Raw genomic sequence first — 17,887 nt, 5'->3', positions numbered from 1 at the left:
GTTGGGATAACCGAGACGAATTTTAGAATTAAGAAGAAACTTTGCAGCCGAGCGGGGTTTAACGTTTTGCAATTATGGCGAAAACTTAATTGCTCTATGGTATACGTATATTTATAATACAATATTAGATTCAATATACATAGGTATGCTAATTATTGCTATTAACTACGATTGTTACTAATTGGTGACATGTAATTTACTATAATTTATACGGATCGTTTTTTTTTTCTTCATTTACAATTGAATTGTAGATTGGGAATTACGGTATTGTTAAACAGAAACTTTGGGGAATAGCAAAAAAGAAAGAGAAATTTTTTTTTTCAAGATCGAAACGGAAATAGGATTTTTTTTTTTCTTCTTCTTCTTCTTCGACTCGTAAATTTATAGAGGTTTAGGTCTAGGATCTCACATTTTTCATTCTTCAATTACACAAATTTCTTTCTTTTGTTTCATCGTTTTGTAAATCTTATCAGATTATATGAAAGTATTGTGAGAATGGTATATATATATATATATTTAATCTTAGCTTGCGCCTTTGTGTAAGACTGTTTCATTGTAAAAGAATCGTTTTTATAAATGTCACGCAAGTTATGACTGGAGGGGAATTGTTGTTAAATTAATATGAAACATACGTGTCTGCACGACTGTTGTAAGTCATGGATTGGATGATTGAAAGATTAAGGAACTTCATTACACCTATTTAATGTGTACATATACATATACATATGGGGCATTCCATGACGTCTCGATCAAAATTCCAAGTCGATGTTCCACTTTGGCTTTATAATTTATTATTGTAGTAAAGTACACGAAGAAAAACGTAATCGCAATATTTTTCACAATTTTTCGACACAGGGTATTTGAGTGTGACTTAGAAACTTTAAAAAGAAAAAAACTCCTATACTTTCTAAAATCTAAAAAAATGCCGAAAAATCGTACAGAATAAAATCGTAGAAAATTTCTTTGATATTTTTCTCTCATGTCAAATTTGCAATCGGAAATTTTTTTTTTATTCTGTAAAATTTGTCTGACGTTTGTGAAATTTTATAAAACTGGTTTTTTTTTTTTTTTTTTTTTTTTTTAAATTTTCAATCAAACTTGAGATACGCTGGGTCGAAAGATTGTGAAAAAAATTGCAATTGACTTTTTCGTCATGTTACTTTTATACAAGAAATTATAAGGCATCGACTTTGATATATATATATATATATATATTTGCATAGTAATTATCAATTCTTAATTTTCAAGAACCTCGCATCTATTTGAGGAACTTTTCTTTAGAACGATTTCGAAAAGAAAAAGAAAACTATGATCGCTGCTTCTGCAGCTGGTTGAAGAAGCAAACGGAAACGCTGGACAGCTGCGGAGAATCGACTTGAAGAGAGTCATGAGACAAATTTCCGATCCGTGGTCCGTCCGTGACAACTCCTCCTCTTCCTACTCTTGTTATCCTTATTCGCTCGATCGGTAAAATAGGTATTTACGCATTGCAATTCTTCTTCTTCTTCTTCTTCTCCTTCTTCTTCTTTCGGAAATTGACTCTCGCTTGGCTGTTTCAACATGGCGGTTTAAAAAATCTTCTTCTTCTTCTTCTTCTTCGTCGTCGTCTGAAACCGGATCTTTGTTCCGTCGTATAAATGTACTCTTCTGTTGATGTGCACGGTTTGGTATATATATATATATATATATATATATATATATGTATATTACATTCTCTATGCGAGATTAAAGTTAGTAATACGTAACGTTAACGTGTATCGAAACATTCAAAACAATAATCACTATTTTTCACCTACTTTGTAGAATATATCCCGATGAAATAGTTGAATTTACAAAATATGAGTTTGTTTACTTGTAAATGTTTAGTTAACTCTCATTGAAAAAAAAAAAGAAGAAAAAAAATCATTTTTCTCGAACAAAAGGTTTGTAAAAAATCACAATCTTTAAAAATAGACTTTTTAAATTTTCACGCCTGAATGAAAAGTTTTTCAAATGAAATTATTCAGTGAAAACTTTCTTTCTCAGTATGCTTTTTACTGTTTGACAAATTATTTCACAAATTTTGGATTGAAATTAAATGAGATATTTGTGGGCGAAAAAAAAAAAGAAAAAAAAAAAATTAACACGACAAAAGTAATCCTAAAAACTTGCAAAGTAACGATTTCTTCTTTTTCCAAAGATATGCGTCATTTGTTTCGTACATTAACGTTACAAACTTTAAACCTCAAACTAAAGTGCACCTCAAAAAACGAAAGAGTTTGCATTTTCAAAAATCAATAAATGACTGTAACTTTTTTTCGGTTCGACTGCAAAAAAAAAAATTCATTCACCACAATCAACTACAACCGATTCTGCGTTCATAGGAAGGTTAATATTCGATGCACCCTTAAAAAAAAAAACCAAAAAAAAAAAAAAAAAAAACAACAACGAAATTTTTCATTTTTCGAAAATTCAAAAATTGTTTGTAACTTTTTTCCGGAACTACAACAACCGAAAATTCTTCTAATAAAATCAACTACAGAAGATTCTGTACCTGCAGCTTTTTGCGATTTTCAAAAATTTCGAAAAGGGCTGATCCCCCATTTTTGAAAAGGCTGTATCTTTTTGCTTTGTTGCTACAAACGATTTAAAATCGATAGAAATTTTGAAAATTCATTTTTCAACGTGTCGGATCACGACGTCGTTCACATCGGTACAAACTTCAACCTGATTATTCATTCTCTGGCTACTGCTGCTGCTGCTGCTGCATGAAGACCACAGTAACCGTGAATGCTGCATGCCGCTCGTGAAGTCGTGACCGAAGCGCTGAGAAACTGAGAAACTGAAGGAGGAGGATGAGGAGGAGGATGAGTGAAGAACTACGTGGCAAGAGGAAAGGGAGAGAGAGAGAGAGAGAGAGAGAGAGAGACCAGAGTGCTCCGGGACTCTTGACACGTGTGTCACGATCTCGCTCGGTGTCTAATGCAGTTTGTCGACGTTCTCGTCGCCGTCTGTCGCCGCCATCCTCGAATCGGCTGCAACCGGCTCCTCGGCAGCTATTCCCTTATACAAATATCAACCCGTGCCGAAGGTTTAGTCTATACTCTATATAATCCATTCACATCGGACAACCACACGCTCTTCACTTCCGTAATACAAACGCTGTATGAATTTCACATTTACCATAGAATTTGGATTCATTTTTCTTATTTTATCTTTCTTTCTTTCTTTCTTTCTTTCTTTCTTGTCACGTAATACAAATAATGAATTCCGATAATCGACGAAGATGAAAGAAGAGATTTTCTTATCCGTCTCTTTCTGCCTCTGATCGCGATAGGCGGTTTTCTTTGAATTTCATGATTCATTTTTTTTCCCCCTCTCTGCATCTTTATTATAATTTATTATATATAATAATAATAATAATAATAATAATAATATCGAGTTTATAGTAAGAAAAAATTTCATTCATGGAACTGTTTTTTATCTTGCTTACAATAATTCAATTGCGGTTTGGATGTTGAATAAAATTCTATCTAATATTTCATACGTTGACGATAAGTCCGCAAGGTTTCTCAACGTGCGGTGTATACTGTATACTGATATATAAATGACCGGGGATATTGTGGTATTTAGTTCTTGCTCCTGAACATGTCTTTTCACCTTATTTTCCTTCTTCTCTCTCTCTCTCTCTCTCTCTCTCTCTCTCTCTCTCTCTTCATCTCCCAGTGTCTTTTGCCTTTATCTTTCTTCTTTGCCCCTCCCCCCTCCCACCGGTCTCTCTCTCTCTCTCTCTCTCTCTCTCTCTCTCTCTCTCTCTCTCTCTCTCTCTCCCATATTTTGCCGAGGTTTTTGCAACGTTCACGGCAGACTGTTGCAGCAGCAAACGCTGCAAGTTGTGGAATTTTTAGTCCACGTTGCAGATTGTCACGATTATCGTTGAAGCCTTATATACGTATATATGTATATGTCTATATATAGGTATTCCATTACTCGCAAGGTTGGGTTTCGAGTGTTTTGACCCCCTTGCTCTGGACTCGCCAAAGCCGGTCCGATTCCTTTTCGGCAAGTTTCGACCCCGTCCGGAATCACTCGAACTCGTCCGATTTTATTCAAACCTGTTTCCGAATCCTCATTTGGACATACCCGACCGCGTCTAATTTGTTTCGGACCCGTTTTAACCCCCGCTGGATTGATTGCCTGAAATCGTTTGATTGTTTTCTGAACTGTTCCAGCCTCATTTTTTGACTTGATGAAGCTGACAATGAGGCTGCAATAGAAGCGAGAGTTGGAAACCAAACGCTTGTTTTTTTTTTGTTTTTTTTTTTCCTTTTCCTTTTTCTTTTAAATAGAAAAATGCGGTTCAGTTTTATCCTGATAATTTTATCAAAGTATTAGGTTTATCGGGGTTCGAGATAGTTCACAAAATTCTCATATTTTCGGATACTTCTTCATCACTTTGTTCGAGAATGAACGTCAGAATGTTTGGCTGCTAATTTCAGCCTCGTTCGGACTTGTCGGACCATATTCTCAGTTGTTAGGCATTCCTTCACTCGCACGGTTGGCGAAGAAGAAGAAGAAGAAGAAGGTGAACGACGACGATTTGGAGAACGACCGCAGCGACGATGCAGTTGCTGCCTGTTATAGAACTTCCTCATACCGAAATATATATGCTCCACAGCGGATTTGTCTTCGTTAGAATTACGTTTTATATATGCATTCCGTCGTTACTTCATTGCGAATATATATGCAGTGACTGTTGTTGTTTTTTGTTTTTTTTTGTTTTTTTTTATAACTTTATTATTCCCAGTGCATCGATGAAAAATGAAGAAAAAAGATTTTACACCCACTGTTAAGGAAAACGCAGGCTGAATTTTTGTCCAATTTTTTTATCACCTAATTTGGAATTTTTAAATTTTTAGTCCAAAAATTATCTTTACTAACTAGAGTGGCGCGTCATCGAATTGGTAAAACCGAACATTTACAAGTAAATTGACCCTCAATTGACGCTTACGATTTGATTCTGGGTTAATTTTGGGTTTAAAAATTTAAAAATTCCGAATTAGGTGATAAAAGAAATAGAAAATAAATTTGGCCCACGTTTTCCTTAACGGCGGGGTGTTTTGTTTCATTCACTGGATTTTTGAGAATTTTTTTCAGATTATTAAAAATAGGCATTCGCAATCGACTTGAAATATTTATAAAAAATAAACGGTATAAGAAAAAAATTTGAAAAAAATTCAAGTCGCTTTTTTTACCGAGTAGAATGTTAGAATAAAACATGAAATGATTTTGAGACGGTCGGGGTTTAAAACTGGTCGAATTGGCGTGGAATACCCCATATATACATACGTTTGACCGTTGTTTGAGGCATAATGCTAATCAACCTGTTTTCAAGTAGTACACCTATGCAAGTATAATAATGTAGTGGGAGAAAGTCTGTACTTCTTATATATATACAATACGTTTCGAAATACGCGTGAAAATGGAAAAGAGGAGGAATTGAAGATAAAGGATAAGAGATGAAGAAGATGAATAGCGGACAAATCGAAGGGGAAAAGTTTCACCCCCGTTTTTTTTATTTTTTTCTGTTTTTATTTTTTGTTTTTGTTTATTTTATGCCAAAGCAAAGAATGGTGGTACAAACGCAGCTGCATCGAGATATATGGTGCATCTTACGAGAGAACGAGAGAGAGAGAGAGAGAACTAGTTATGCGTAGGGGGCGAGGAAAAGGTGAAATGGAGAGGGTGAGGGAAGGTGCCGGGGGGGGGGGGGGGGGGGGGGGGGAGAGGCACACCCACGCTTAACTAACAATAAACCATGTGCAGCTACGGCAGAAAATGCAGCCCACGCACGTGCGTATCTGATTTAGGCTCACCTCCTCTCCCTCATATATGTATATACATATATGTATATATGTATAATGTATAATTTATATAACAAATCACATTATATTATACAATATTATTACACTAGTCGAGAGTGAACGAATTTTTGTATGATTTGAGGAAAAGAAAACAGAATGAAACAAAAAGAAAGAAAGAAAGAAAGAAAGAAAACAAAAACCGAATAACGAAACCGTATCGAAATAATTGTCGCACAGTAAAATAGTGACTGCAAACGCAGTAAAAACCACATGTATTTTAAATGGAAAACCTTAACCCCCGTGGTTAAGGGTTGAACGTTTTTTTTTTTTTTTTTTTTTTTTTCAATCTGAAAAAATTACAGCGTTTCGGGGGCGGAAAGTGTAAAATTCATTTTTACGCCAAATAACGACCACGATATATATAGATATATGTGACCCAATGACCAACAACATGTTGCAACTTACGCAGTTGCTTAAATTCTATATAATTTTAAAGTTTTCTTTTTCAATTTTACATTTTCAAAGTCGTCGTCGTCGTCGTCGTCGTCGTCGTCGTCATCGTTGTCGTCAAAAAAACATGAAGAAGAATTGGGAAAGCGATGTGACCTTAATTTAAGGTATAACTCGAAACGCTTAGGTTTACCGAACGTGCGTGTATATATATATGTGTGTGTGTGTGTGTGTGTGTGTGTGTTTAAACGTGATGCAAACGAGGTGCAATAACGATAATGGTTGTTTAACTTGTCTCTCTTTTCCTGCACCGCGTGTATTTCCTGCGTGTGTAGCGTGTTCGTGTGTAGCGTGTGCAAACACCACGCATTGCTACTGCTGCTGCTGCTACTGCTGTTGCTGCCGAAAATTAATATTATAACCATATGTGTGCGTCCTACGTACGTGTGTACAACGGTATTACACGCGTGCATGATGGGTCAGGTATTTACACAATTGTATGTATTGCGTAATGAAAATTTCACAACTTTGGTGTCTCTATGTTACTTACGACGACGCGTATATACAATAATACAATACGCACGTGTAAAGTACCGAGTGGCAGCAGCTTCTTCTTCTTCTTCTTCTTCTTCTTGTTCTTTACGCAATTGCATTATACATATGTATGTATATAAGATATATAAACATTTTTGCAAAGCCAGAATACCGCAGTTTCCTTTCAATTAATATTTTCTCGGTATTTTATTATTATTTAAATATATTGTATGTTTTTTATCAAGAAAATGAAGATTTTTTCAGAAATAATATTAAAGAGTTTGGAAATAATTATTAGGAAGAATATTTTATCTCACATATAAAAATTGGGGGAAAGGTTAAATGCGAAAAATGTGAAAACGAAAGAAAAGTATTGTTACGAAAATCGTTAATACAAGCAGCTTGAACTTAATTTACTTACTTAAAGTTCAAGAATTATTTCTTTAGATCATAAAACTCGGTAAAAAAATTGAAATCAATGAGTCTCATGCATAAAATCATTGTCTTGCAAGTGTATAAAAATAAATATGAATGCAAATTTTTCATTGCCAAGTCATTTTTCTTCTTACTATTCGTACATAATATGTAACACGTATGAATGATTATATTCTTTCTTCAACAATATTTTATTACACGTAGACATAAACGTAAAATTCCGAATTCATCGTCTACTCTTTTAGAATCTCTTTTATTTTTCAAGTCTCGACTTAGCGGTGGAATAAAAATTCTCTCTGAACAAATGATATATACATAATTACATATATAGTAATATAACATCTATTATCAATTGAAATTTTGACCGATGTCACCGCATTTTTTATCCTTATTATACGATAATCATGATGATGGCGAAAACAATATAATTAACCGCTGCACGTTTGAGCGAAAAAAATATGCGACGTATGCATAAGATTGGGGGGGAGGGCGTGTTAACGTTAACGTTTAATTATTATAGTTATAATGTACGTAATATGTAGAGTACGTAATGCGATATACAGTGTATGACGGAGCGAACGCGTTAAAATTTTCGTACGTATGAACGGGCCCAAAGTCTGCTTGCTGCCATGCAGTGCGGTGCAACGGTGCATATTGGCCTCCTCTGCCTCTCTGCATCCGGCAAAGAAAGAGTTTTTGTTTGTCGGGTAGCGACAGCGTATTCATATATACATATATATATATATATATATATATATATATATATATATATATATATATGTGTATAATATAATATACATATGCATACGTATGTAATATGTACTGTGTATAATGGATGTAGTATGTACGGGTGTGTATCCTCGAAGAAGCACGAAACAGCGTCAGAGTCGAGGAGTTTTTTTCTTTTTTTTTTTTTCTTCTTATTTCACTTGGTTCAATTTTTTTGTTTTTTTTTTCTGATTTTTCCTTTTTCCCGTTTCACCGGCTATACAACTTTGTAAGAAAGATTCGATTTTATTTTTCTCTTATTCTTCTCGATAAGTGATCGCACGACGTTTTAAACGACAATGTGTTTTTCTCTCTCTCTCTCTCTCTCCCTCTCTCTTTCTCTTTGTGCACAGATTTGCAATAATAATTATTCGATTTTGTACTATTTACACTTATATTTTTCGTAGTCGTCGTTTGCTTTTCGTTAACGCAGATGTAATTAAACAGTGTTTCGTGTTCTGTACCGTGCGTCTCCTCCTCATGCATATTATATACGTGCATGCATAGATAGTAGATGCAACGCTGCATGCATCGATGCAGGCGGGAACCAGGATGGATACCTGTTTTTCTCCTTTTCTACCCAAACGACCAACGGCCACGGTCCGAAACCCACGCGCTCCACCTTTTAGCTTTAACCACCCCCCCCCCCTTCCTCTTTTCAACTTTCTTTCTGTTCTTTTTCGGTTTTTCTATTTTTTCTTCCTTTTTTCTTTTTTGTTATCCTTTATTTTATTCTGGTTCGGAACGTGGGCGAGTGACATTTCCATATTATAAAACTACAGGGTGGATATAGATATGGTATATATATGTATATATAATGTGTAACCAACCTACTACCTATAAGGTGTACGTATATATAGCTCAGATTATTTACTCTGGTATCTATACATATATATGTATGTATTCATGTATGTATATATATATATATATTATATATACTTTCGTGTCGCAACGCGAGACACTTTAACGAGTACACGTGCAATGTATTGATTTTCTCAAAACACATTTTTCACAAGGGATAAAAGAAAGAAAAGAAAAATGAAACGAAAAGAAAAGAAAACCGACGAATGAAATTCCAAGTCTGTAAAATTTCATATGTGCATAATGCAATATGCATGTATGTATGTATGTACATACATAAACGTGCCGCTTTATTCAATTAATACGTGTTTAGTTTCTGGCATTGAATTATATACATGATATACTTATTTGTTGTTGTTTTACCTGGAGCGGCGATTTTGTTGTTATTGAATAATGCAACCAAGCATTTTTACAAAGTAATTTTGTTTGTTTACATTGTTTTGTTTCGTTTCGTTTCTTTTTTTTTTTTTTTTTGTTTTTTGTCACGTCTGAATATTTCTTTCGTTTCAAAATTATAGACGTTTACGTGTTACACGTGTATTATATATATATATATATATATATATATATATATTCGAAGTGATTCGATAAAGACTCTGAATGATCTACACACGCATGCGTTAAAATTCTTTTTATCAGGACTACCAACATTCACAGATCGAGATCACAGCTCGCCGCTGCACATGTAACCTGAAAAATGTTGGTATCCATGACGAAACAACCGCTCTTGTTCTAGAATTTTAGCGCATGCGCGTTAAGCAATTCGCTCGTTAGAAATTCACTCTGTACATACGTAAATTTACAGGAATAATTGATAAAACTTATCACGTTTAGAAATGGGATCGTAATTCCTCTTCTCTTCTCTTCAAGAGAAATTCTTTTTCTTTCTTTTTTTTCGCCTCGTGCATGTACAGCAGAAACTGTGAATAAAACATTCAAACGATCGGTGTTTGCGCGGAGTAAACGAACCGATTTGTGGAATCAAGAATCAGTCGATCGCGTATTATAATGCGTGCCATTGCAGTGCACGCTACGCCACGCCACGCCACGCCACGTTGCTTTGCTCGTTGGCATGCACGCGGTCTACTACGCACGCACGTGCATCGAGAAGGAACGCGTGAATCGTGAAAATATACTCAAGGTGGAGAGGATAGAGAGATTCGAGGCATGGTAGGTAGGACGTATGAACTGGTTTGAAAATTTCTACTATTTTTAGAAACGAAATTTTTACATTTTATACAAAATTATATATATGCATTGCTTTTCGCAAAAAAAAAAAAAAAACGTTAAAAACTGTTGTAGTATTAACTTGTAAATTTTTTACTTGAGGGTAAGAAAAAAAACACACACACAAAAACAACCAATTTTCACAAAAATCTACAAGTTTTTTGGAAGACAATCGTTTTATTTTTTTGGATCATAAATTCTCAATTAATTCCTTTAAAAATTAGGGAGAAATTCGTTGAAATAATTTTCACCTCCAGGGTTATACTTTGTACGTTTTACCTACGTACAATTAACGCACATATATATATATATATATATATATATGTATATATGATATTATTATATAGACACAGAATATCTTCTACGATACAAAGCTGCGGACGTTTTTCGCCGAATTTCTTTCTATTATATATACTGTCGTCAACTCTTTTCGCAAAGATATTGTATACATATATGCGTTATATACATTGTATGTTTTACACGTATAATTAACAATCAATCTTTTCGCGTTATTGAATTATTATTATTGTTGTTATTATTATTATTATCGTATTCATTATTACGATACATACGAATGAGAATGAAAAAAGGAATTCTTTACATGCATGTTATTTCACACAAAACGACTGGCGACTGGCCCTGGTGTATACCATGTATATATGTGTTATATATGGGGTATTCCACGCCAATTCGAGCGGTGTTAAACCCCGACCTTCTCAAAATCATTTAATGTTTTTTCTTCATCGTTTTACTCGGTGAAAAATCGGACCTGAATTTTTTTCTAATTTTTTTTTTAATCGACCGTTCATTTTTTTACGAATATTTCAAGTCGATTGGGGAATGTCAATTTTTTTAAATCTTAGAAATTTCTAGAAAATACAGCAAATGACACAAAACACCGTCCCGTTAAGGAAAACGAGGGCCTAATTTTTTTTCTATTTTTTTTTTTTCATCACCATACGTTTGAAATTTTGAATTTTTAAACCCGAAATTAATCACAGGATAAAATCGTAAGCTTAAAAATAGTGTCAATTTACTTGTAAATATTCCGTTTCACAGTTAAAAAATGGGCATTCGCAACTGACTTGAAATTTAAAAAAAATAAAAAAAAAAAAAAAAAAACTCAGGTCACGTTTCTTACCGAGTAGTAGAATGTTAGAAAAAAAATATGAAATGATTTTCAGATGATCAGGGTTCGTTCAACAATGATCGAGAGTTCGCGTGGAATACCCCATATATAAATATTGTCATGATCGCGATTCGTTGGTGCGAAAATATACATTATGACTACTAAGAAAAGTAAGTAATACAAAAGAATTATTCTTCTGTTATATACATATATCGATAATAACGACGATTGACGATATATATATATGGCCAAACGACGCTGACGAAATTAATTCTAAGAACGTTAATGCGATGGACAAGGATATACCAGACAGTATATCGTATTGAAAAATATTTAACGCAACAAACCGCAGAAAGATAGGTAATTCATTCATTAGGAGAGAAAGAGAAAGAGAAAGAGAAAGAGAGAGAAAGAGAGAGAGAGAGAGACGCGGAACTTACCGAAAAAATCTTCCCATGTATCGGATCCATCTGAATCAACGACGGTGCTCGATCGGACGTTTCCACTGGTAGCTGCAGCCTCGCTTCCCATTATTATTTAATTATCCAGCCGGTTGAAGGCTTATTGATCAATTCAGTATCGTTGCACGATGTGTATCTGGGTATAAATGATTTTTTACAATTACAAGTAATACACCCGATGGACACTGTATACGGCTGTGGATTTTTCATGGAATATGTCATATATATATATATATATATATATATATATATATGTATATAGGAAGAATATTGATATGATATATTGTATATATAATTATTTTATAACGTTAACTTGGAACGAACTCTTACAACAATAATCACTGCGGTTTTTCACGAATTATGAAATTACAGGATATTATTATATTGTATATACTCAATCACTATAGTCACCAAGAATGATTAACGGCGATAGAGGAACAGAAACAGGAGAAAAAGGAGAAGGAGAAGGAGGAGGTGGTGGTGGTAGTAGTAGTGGAAAGAACGAAAAATATTGTCACTGTTTGTTTATAATTATATAATCATCATCACATCACTTTTAGTATTAAATGAATAACGAACGACGAATTAGTTTCTTGAAAAAACTCTTATTTTGAATATTGATATTTGATTTTTACTATTCTTCTCTCTTCTCCACCAAGTATATTATTATTATTATTACTATTATTGTTGTTGTTTACTCGGTTATTTTAAGAAATAATTTTCTTCTCTTATTATCGACGAGTTGTTGTTAGTAGAGAGAAAATTTAAGGATCGACTAGATGCGACAAAGCAGCTGTACTTTACAAGGGATCACACGACGAGTCAGTCCACTGTTGCAATATACCGCACCGCGTGCACGCGTGTAAAAAAAAAAAACGAAAAGAAAGAAAGAAGGAAAGATAGAAAGAAAGAAAGAGTAAATAAGATCAGGGAGGAGGCAAGCAGCGTGCGATGAACGCTCGAGGAAGAACGACATCCCCTCGGCGCGAAGTCGCGACACGGACTAAAGCAGACTAAAGCAGCAGAGAAACAGTCTCCTCGATTCTCCGTATCATGGATATACTCAACGCATACTCACATACTTATATGCGAGCGATGCATGCGAGGAGTGCGCGGCTGCTGCTGCTGCTGCTGCTGCTGCTCTGCTGCTGGCGATGCCGATGCCGATGCCGATGCCGATGCTTTGCATCCATCCGGTCATTTTAATTATTCACTTACTGTAGGGTATCGCATGGTTTTCATGTGCATTTATTTGTGATTTTTAACCTGAGATTTGATGTTTGGTGTTACGGGAGATGAGGAAGATCGAGGGGTTATTCACTCCTGAAATTAACCCCACATCCTCGTTCGAAATCGGTTGAAAATCGGACGAAGAAATTATACTTTATCGAAATTGTATATGAAATCCTTGGGAATCCATCTCGTGAATTATATATAACTTGTGCGAAATTTTTTTGGTGTAACACATGAAATCATTCAAAATCATATAATTTAAATTCATGTGATATTATCCGATGTCACGAAATGGTGAAATTATTTTGGAATTAGAATTACTCTGTAAGGAAAAACAGAACACGATAATCGAAAATTGCAGGTGTTAAATGACGTTGAGATTGTAGCGAGGAGAAAAAGATGATGATGATGATGCAGAGGAGACGGAATTCGTCGAGACATTCTAAAACTAAAGTATTCCCTGAAATCATATTACATGCTGACCGATTTTCTGTACGATTATTAGGTATGTGAACATGTCGGGTGAAACATGGAAGAATTGATGACTGATTCTCAGTTGCTGTATGGACGAAAGAGAGCCCCTTAAATCGCAATTTCCAAATACCACAAGTTTTTTGGTTTTTCCTATCGCTCGGGGTAGTCGTTGGTAGACGAGATTCAGAATTTCGACCAGATTCTGTGTACAGTAGCTTCGACCGATATGGGGAAAAAAAATTGTTTGGGGAAAATGAAACTTCCTAATTTTTTTTTTTTCAGTTATCGTCACTTTGTATTAAATAGCTAAAAATCGGTGATCAGTCTGACAAAAACAAAATTTTCCATACATTAAACCATGGCGGTCGAAGCTACCGCTGAATCTGGACAAAATTCTTGATTCAACCCCCCCCCCCCCCCCCCCCCCCAAGATGAGACCAATGAAATAGTGCTTTCGAAAAATTACAATTTTAAACGTACATTCCGACATCTAAACTTACCGAAAGCTCAATGAGGGTACGCAAAAGTAGGCAATCAAATCCAAAGGTTTCACAAAGGCGGCAAAAGTTGGCGTTGAAAATTCATACGTAGACAAAAGAACAAGTGTATATACTTACTTCCGGGTGATTCAACTTTTAAAATTGAAATCCTTGTCACGATAATTTTAATCGGGGTGTTAATAAAAATTGTGGATCGGTTAAAGAGCGGCTATTCCTTGGCTACAGAGATCTGTTTGAAGAAAAAAAAAAAAGAAACAGAAACAGAAACAGAAACAGAAATAGACAAAAATCGTCGTGTCGCCAAACAAACAAAAATTCGCCGCCAAACAGCCGCGGTCAAAGTAGCCAATTTGGTGATAAGTAGACGAATCTGGCATCCATGAGTCTGTCTCTTAGTCACGGACTCGATGATCACGGATCACCGATTAGTCTCGACGCCGCGACGGCCACAGACCGTTGAACTTACGTACGTAGTACACACACACACACACATGATTATATACATCCATCCATACATGCATACATACTCACATTCACCCGATGAACCTGCCGCGATGCGAGTACTCGGGGCAACGCGCTTCGTTCATCAATCCCACACGAGTTAGTATTATGTGTATACGGATCATGGATGTATGTACATACAATGTACACCATTGCTCGTCATCTCTCGGCTCATCCTCAGGCTGCTGCGATGCACTTCGCCGCTCACAATCAAATCTCTTTTTGTCTACACACTGGACCTCCCTACGCGTACGTAATATCGTATAGGACAGGACGATGCTCGACTCTGGAGGGATTCGTGAGGGCGAGGGTGAGGAAGGCGTCTGTCTATACGTATGTTGTGTGTGTGTGTGCGTGTGCGTGTGTGTTGAAAGAATTTTTTATATGTGCTCTAATTCATCGCGATGAATAAGCGACCGTTTCACTCACCCTCTTTTTCAACGACGCGACGGTATTATTCTGCGGCTGTATACCTACTTGCCATCTAATGATCCTCTTGCAGCATTTTGTCCAACTCCAATCACCAGTCGCGGTGATTAGTAAGTAATTCATTGGTTGTATGTGTCGTGCGTGCTTTGTCTCTCTCTCTCTCTCTCTCTCTCTCTCTCTTTTTCTCTTTTTTTTTTTTTAATGCCTAATTCGTTTAACCGTCTTATTTTTATTCGACGAACCACCATCGGCGGTTTCATGTTATATACCGTTTAGCTATGAAAACGATGTCAAAATTGATTAGTTACATTTGTAACGATATGTCGAAATTTGAATTTTTACTGAAAAACTTTCATTACATGCAGTGTAGAAACGCTTTTTTTTTTTTAATGTACGAACTTTAAGTTTAAACTTAAATCAGATAATAATGTGACATAAACTATATCACGTTGAAGTTGGTAATTCGTTATCGTAACGATTCGTGGTGATTGAAAAACCGTTAGTTAAGACTTCCGTGGTTTTTGAAATCGTACGAAATTCGATAAACCGTAATAGAACAAAACGTGCTTAAATATTGTATTTTGAAATATTCGTTCCAACGAAGTAATTGTTGAAATAAGAAAACAACGCACGTTACGATAAAAATTCAATTTCGTAAGAATCTGGTATTCGACAGGAAGATGATTCTTTTTCTAGGGTATCGACAAATTTTTGAAAAAAAAAAAAAAACAAGTTTTTTCCACGTTATTTCCATAAGAAACTTTGATCACAAAACGGAGTGCAAAAATCTGCAAAAATTTATGCAATTGTTTTCGAATTATTTGAAGTTGATGGGGCGGCAAAAATTCGTCAAAATCCTATAAATAAGGTACAGATAAATACGAATTGTATTCTCGTACGCACGCTCTTTGGTTTTTACGCATATGTGGGGGCGGTGACGCGATGCTCACGCTATAGTTAGTATGGGTGACCATATCCACAAAACGCAGACGACGAATATACCATATATTTGTACACGGATCGCCGTTCTATTATTAGACGGGGGCAGAGTAGAGCGGCTGCTGTTGCATCCAGGAACGGGATGAATGGTGAATGGATTACGAACATCGCGCGAGTATCGCTCGCGTACGTTCTTCTAACCCTGCCTGCATATTCTTAATTTACTCTATAATACTTACTTACTTACTTACTATTACGTATACTATACGGAAAATCAGTTGATGATTATTTTTTCTTGCTTTGCCTATTTTTTTTCTCCCCCAACCCACCGGGGATTTTCGAACCAACTTATTTTTTTCTTTAACGTTATTTATTTTTATTAAACAGCTATTTTTTCACCTTCGTTCGGGATTTTTTTTTTTTTTTTTTTTTTTTTTTGTTTTCTCCTCAAATTTCCTTCTAATTTTTTTTTTCTCCTTCGAAGTGAAACTACTTATTTTGATTCAACGCCAATTTTTTGAACTCCACTCGTGTATATATTATTGATATTTTATTATTAAACCTATATAAAAGATGAGTATATTATATATATATATATGTATATATATGTATAATGCTCGTGTAAGTTGATTCGATGACGAGGATATATTTTTAGAGAGTGAGCAGCTGATAAATAGCTGCTCAACCTGTTGTCTACGACGAATCTGTTTATGTATTTTTAAAACCAACAGATCGTAAGACGTCTTGATCACGGTGCATATATATATATATATACATATATATATAGACACACACGTAACTGTTCCGGAAGCGTTTGAATTTAATGAATATAATCCTATATTATTGTTCTTTCCCATTTTCGAAATTTTATTTCACATTATTTTTCATTACATGAACAATTACTGTTATTCATTGTAGTTTATTTATTTATTTTCTCTTTGACGCGAGGATAGGATTCGGAATGATTTGAAAGAGTGATTATAGATTATGGGTATATTATTCTTACTATACATATATCATGATTTATTTTGCCTTAATATATCAAAATGACAATAAGAAAGAATCGTTTATAGAATTTATTAGATAATAGCATATTTATAATAATAATAATAATAATAATATTTTGTTAGAATTTATTTGAAAATTTTCATTTTATATATACCAATGTTACGTTTTCTTTCTCTTTTTTTTTACTACCATATAATTATCACGTTAGAAATGTGATACTTGTAAAATTAAAGTAGAAATAAAGTAATAAAGAACACAGGTTAAGCGGAAAAATTAAAAACATAAAATAAAGGTAGTTTTTTTTTTTTTTTTTTTTGTTTTTTTTTTGTTTTTCGTATTCTCGTGAGACGTAATTAGCCAGTTTTCGGTTTATTGAAAATCATCGATAATTGTGTAGCAGCGTACTTTATAAGCTATATTCGTATGATATACATATAATATATACATATAACTCTATAATAATCATTATATATTTAATAGGATTTTATTGATTCCCGGTTACACGCGTATATGTTTACAGGAGGAACGATTTTCAAACGAAATTAACGCAACGTATTTACACTCGACATAATCTTGACACGTAAGTAAATTAGGAAATTCATTTGTTGGTGTTTCTTTTCTCTCTCTCTCTCTCTCTCTCTCTTTCGCTCTCGCTCTCTTCAAATATGTGATATATTTCTGTATACTATAATGTGTTGATATGGAATAAAAAAAAGTTTTCATCATTTTTGAAAATAATACAAAGACTCGCGATGTTGAAAAAATGAAGAGTAATGAGAGAAATATGAGTAACATCATAAACTTATTGGATAAGCGAATTAGTTTTAAACTTGAAGTATTATTTGCATTGTCCTGTATTTATTATCATATTTTCGCGACACAAATACAGCCTCCAGTTTTTTTTTTTTTTTTTTTTTTTTTTTCAAAATTGTTAGAAATCTGGAAGCTGACTTGATGAAAATAAAAAAAAAAAATAGAAATTAAAAAAATCCAACCCGTTTATCCCGCGTAAGAATAAAGTCTTTTGAAACGAAAACTTATATCCACGAATCATGGAAAAGGATATTTTCCTATAAGCCACAATTAAACAAATTA

The 17,887-nt window shown here is 34.4% G+C and overlaps 1 protein-coding gene across 2 annotated transcripts in view; it reads right to left on the bottom strand.

Moving 5' to 3' along the window:
• LOC124414743 overlaps positions 1-11,814 on the bottom strand; it is a 46,791-nt gene extending 34,977 nt beyond the window's left edge. For both annotated transcript variants that reach the window (XM_046895789.1, XM_046895790.1), the window contains exon 1: positions 11,688-11,814. In XM_046895789.1, coding sequence (XP_046751745.1) covers positions 11,688-11,778 — 91 coding nt within the window. In that variant the 5' untranslated portion in view covers positions 11,779-11,814. The remainder of the gene's footprint in view (positions 1-11,687) is intronic.
• Positions 11,815-17,887: the final 6,073 nt, after the last annotated feature.

Source organism: Diprion similis, chromosome 14, assembly GCF_021155765.1.
Source record: "Diprion similis isolate iyDipSimi1 chromosome 14, iyDipSimi1.1, whole genome shotgun sequence".
NCBI lineage: Eukaryota > Metazoa > Arthropoda > Insecta > Hymenoptera > Diprionidae > Diprion > Diprion similis.
This window is presented reverse-complemented; position numbering and strand designations above follow the sequence as displayed.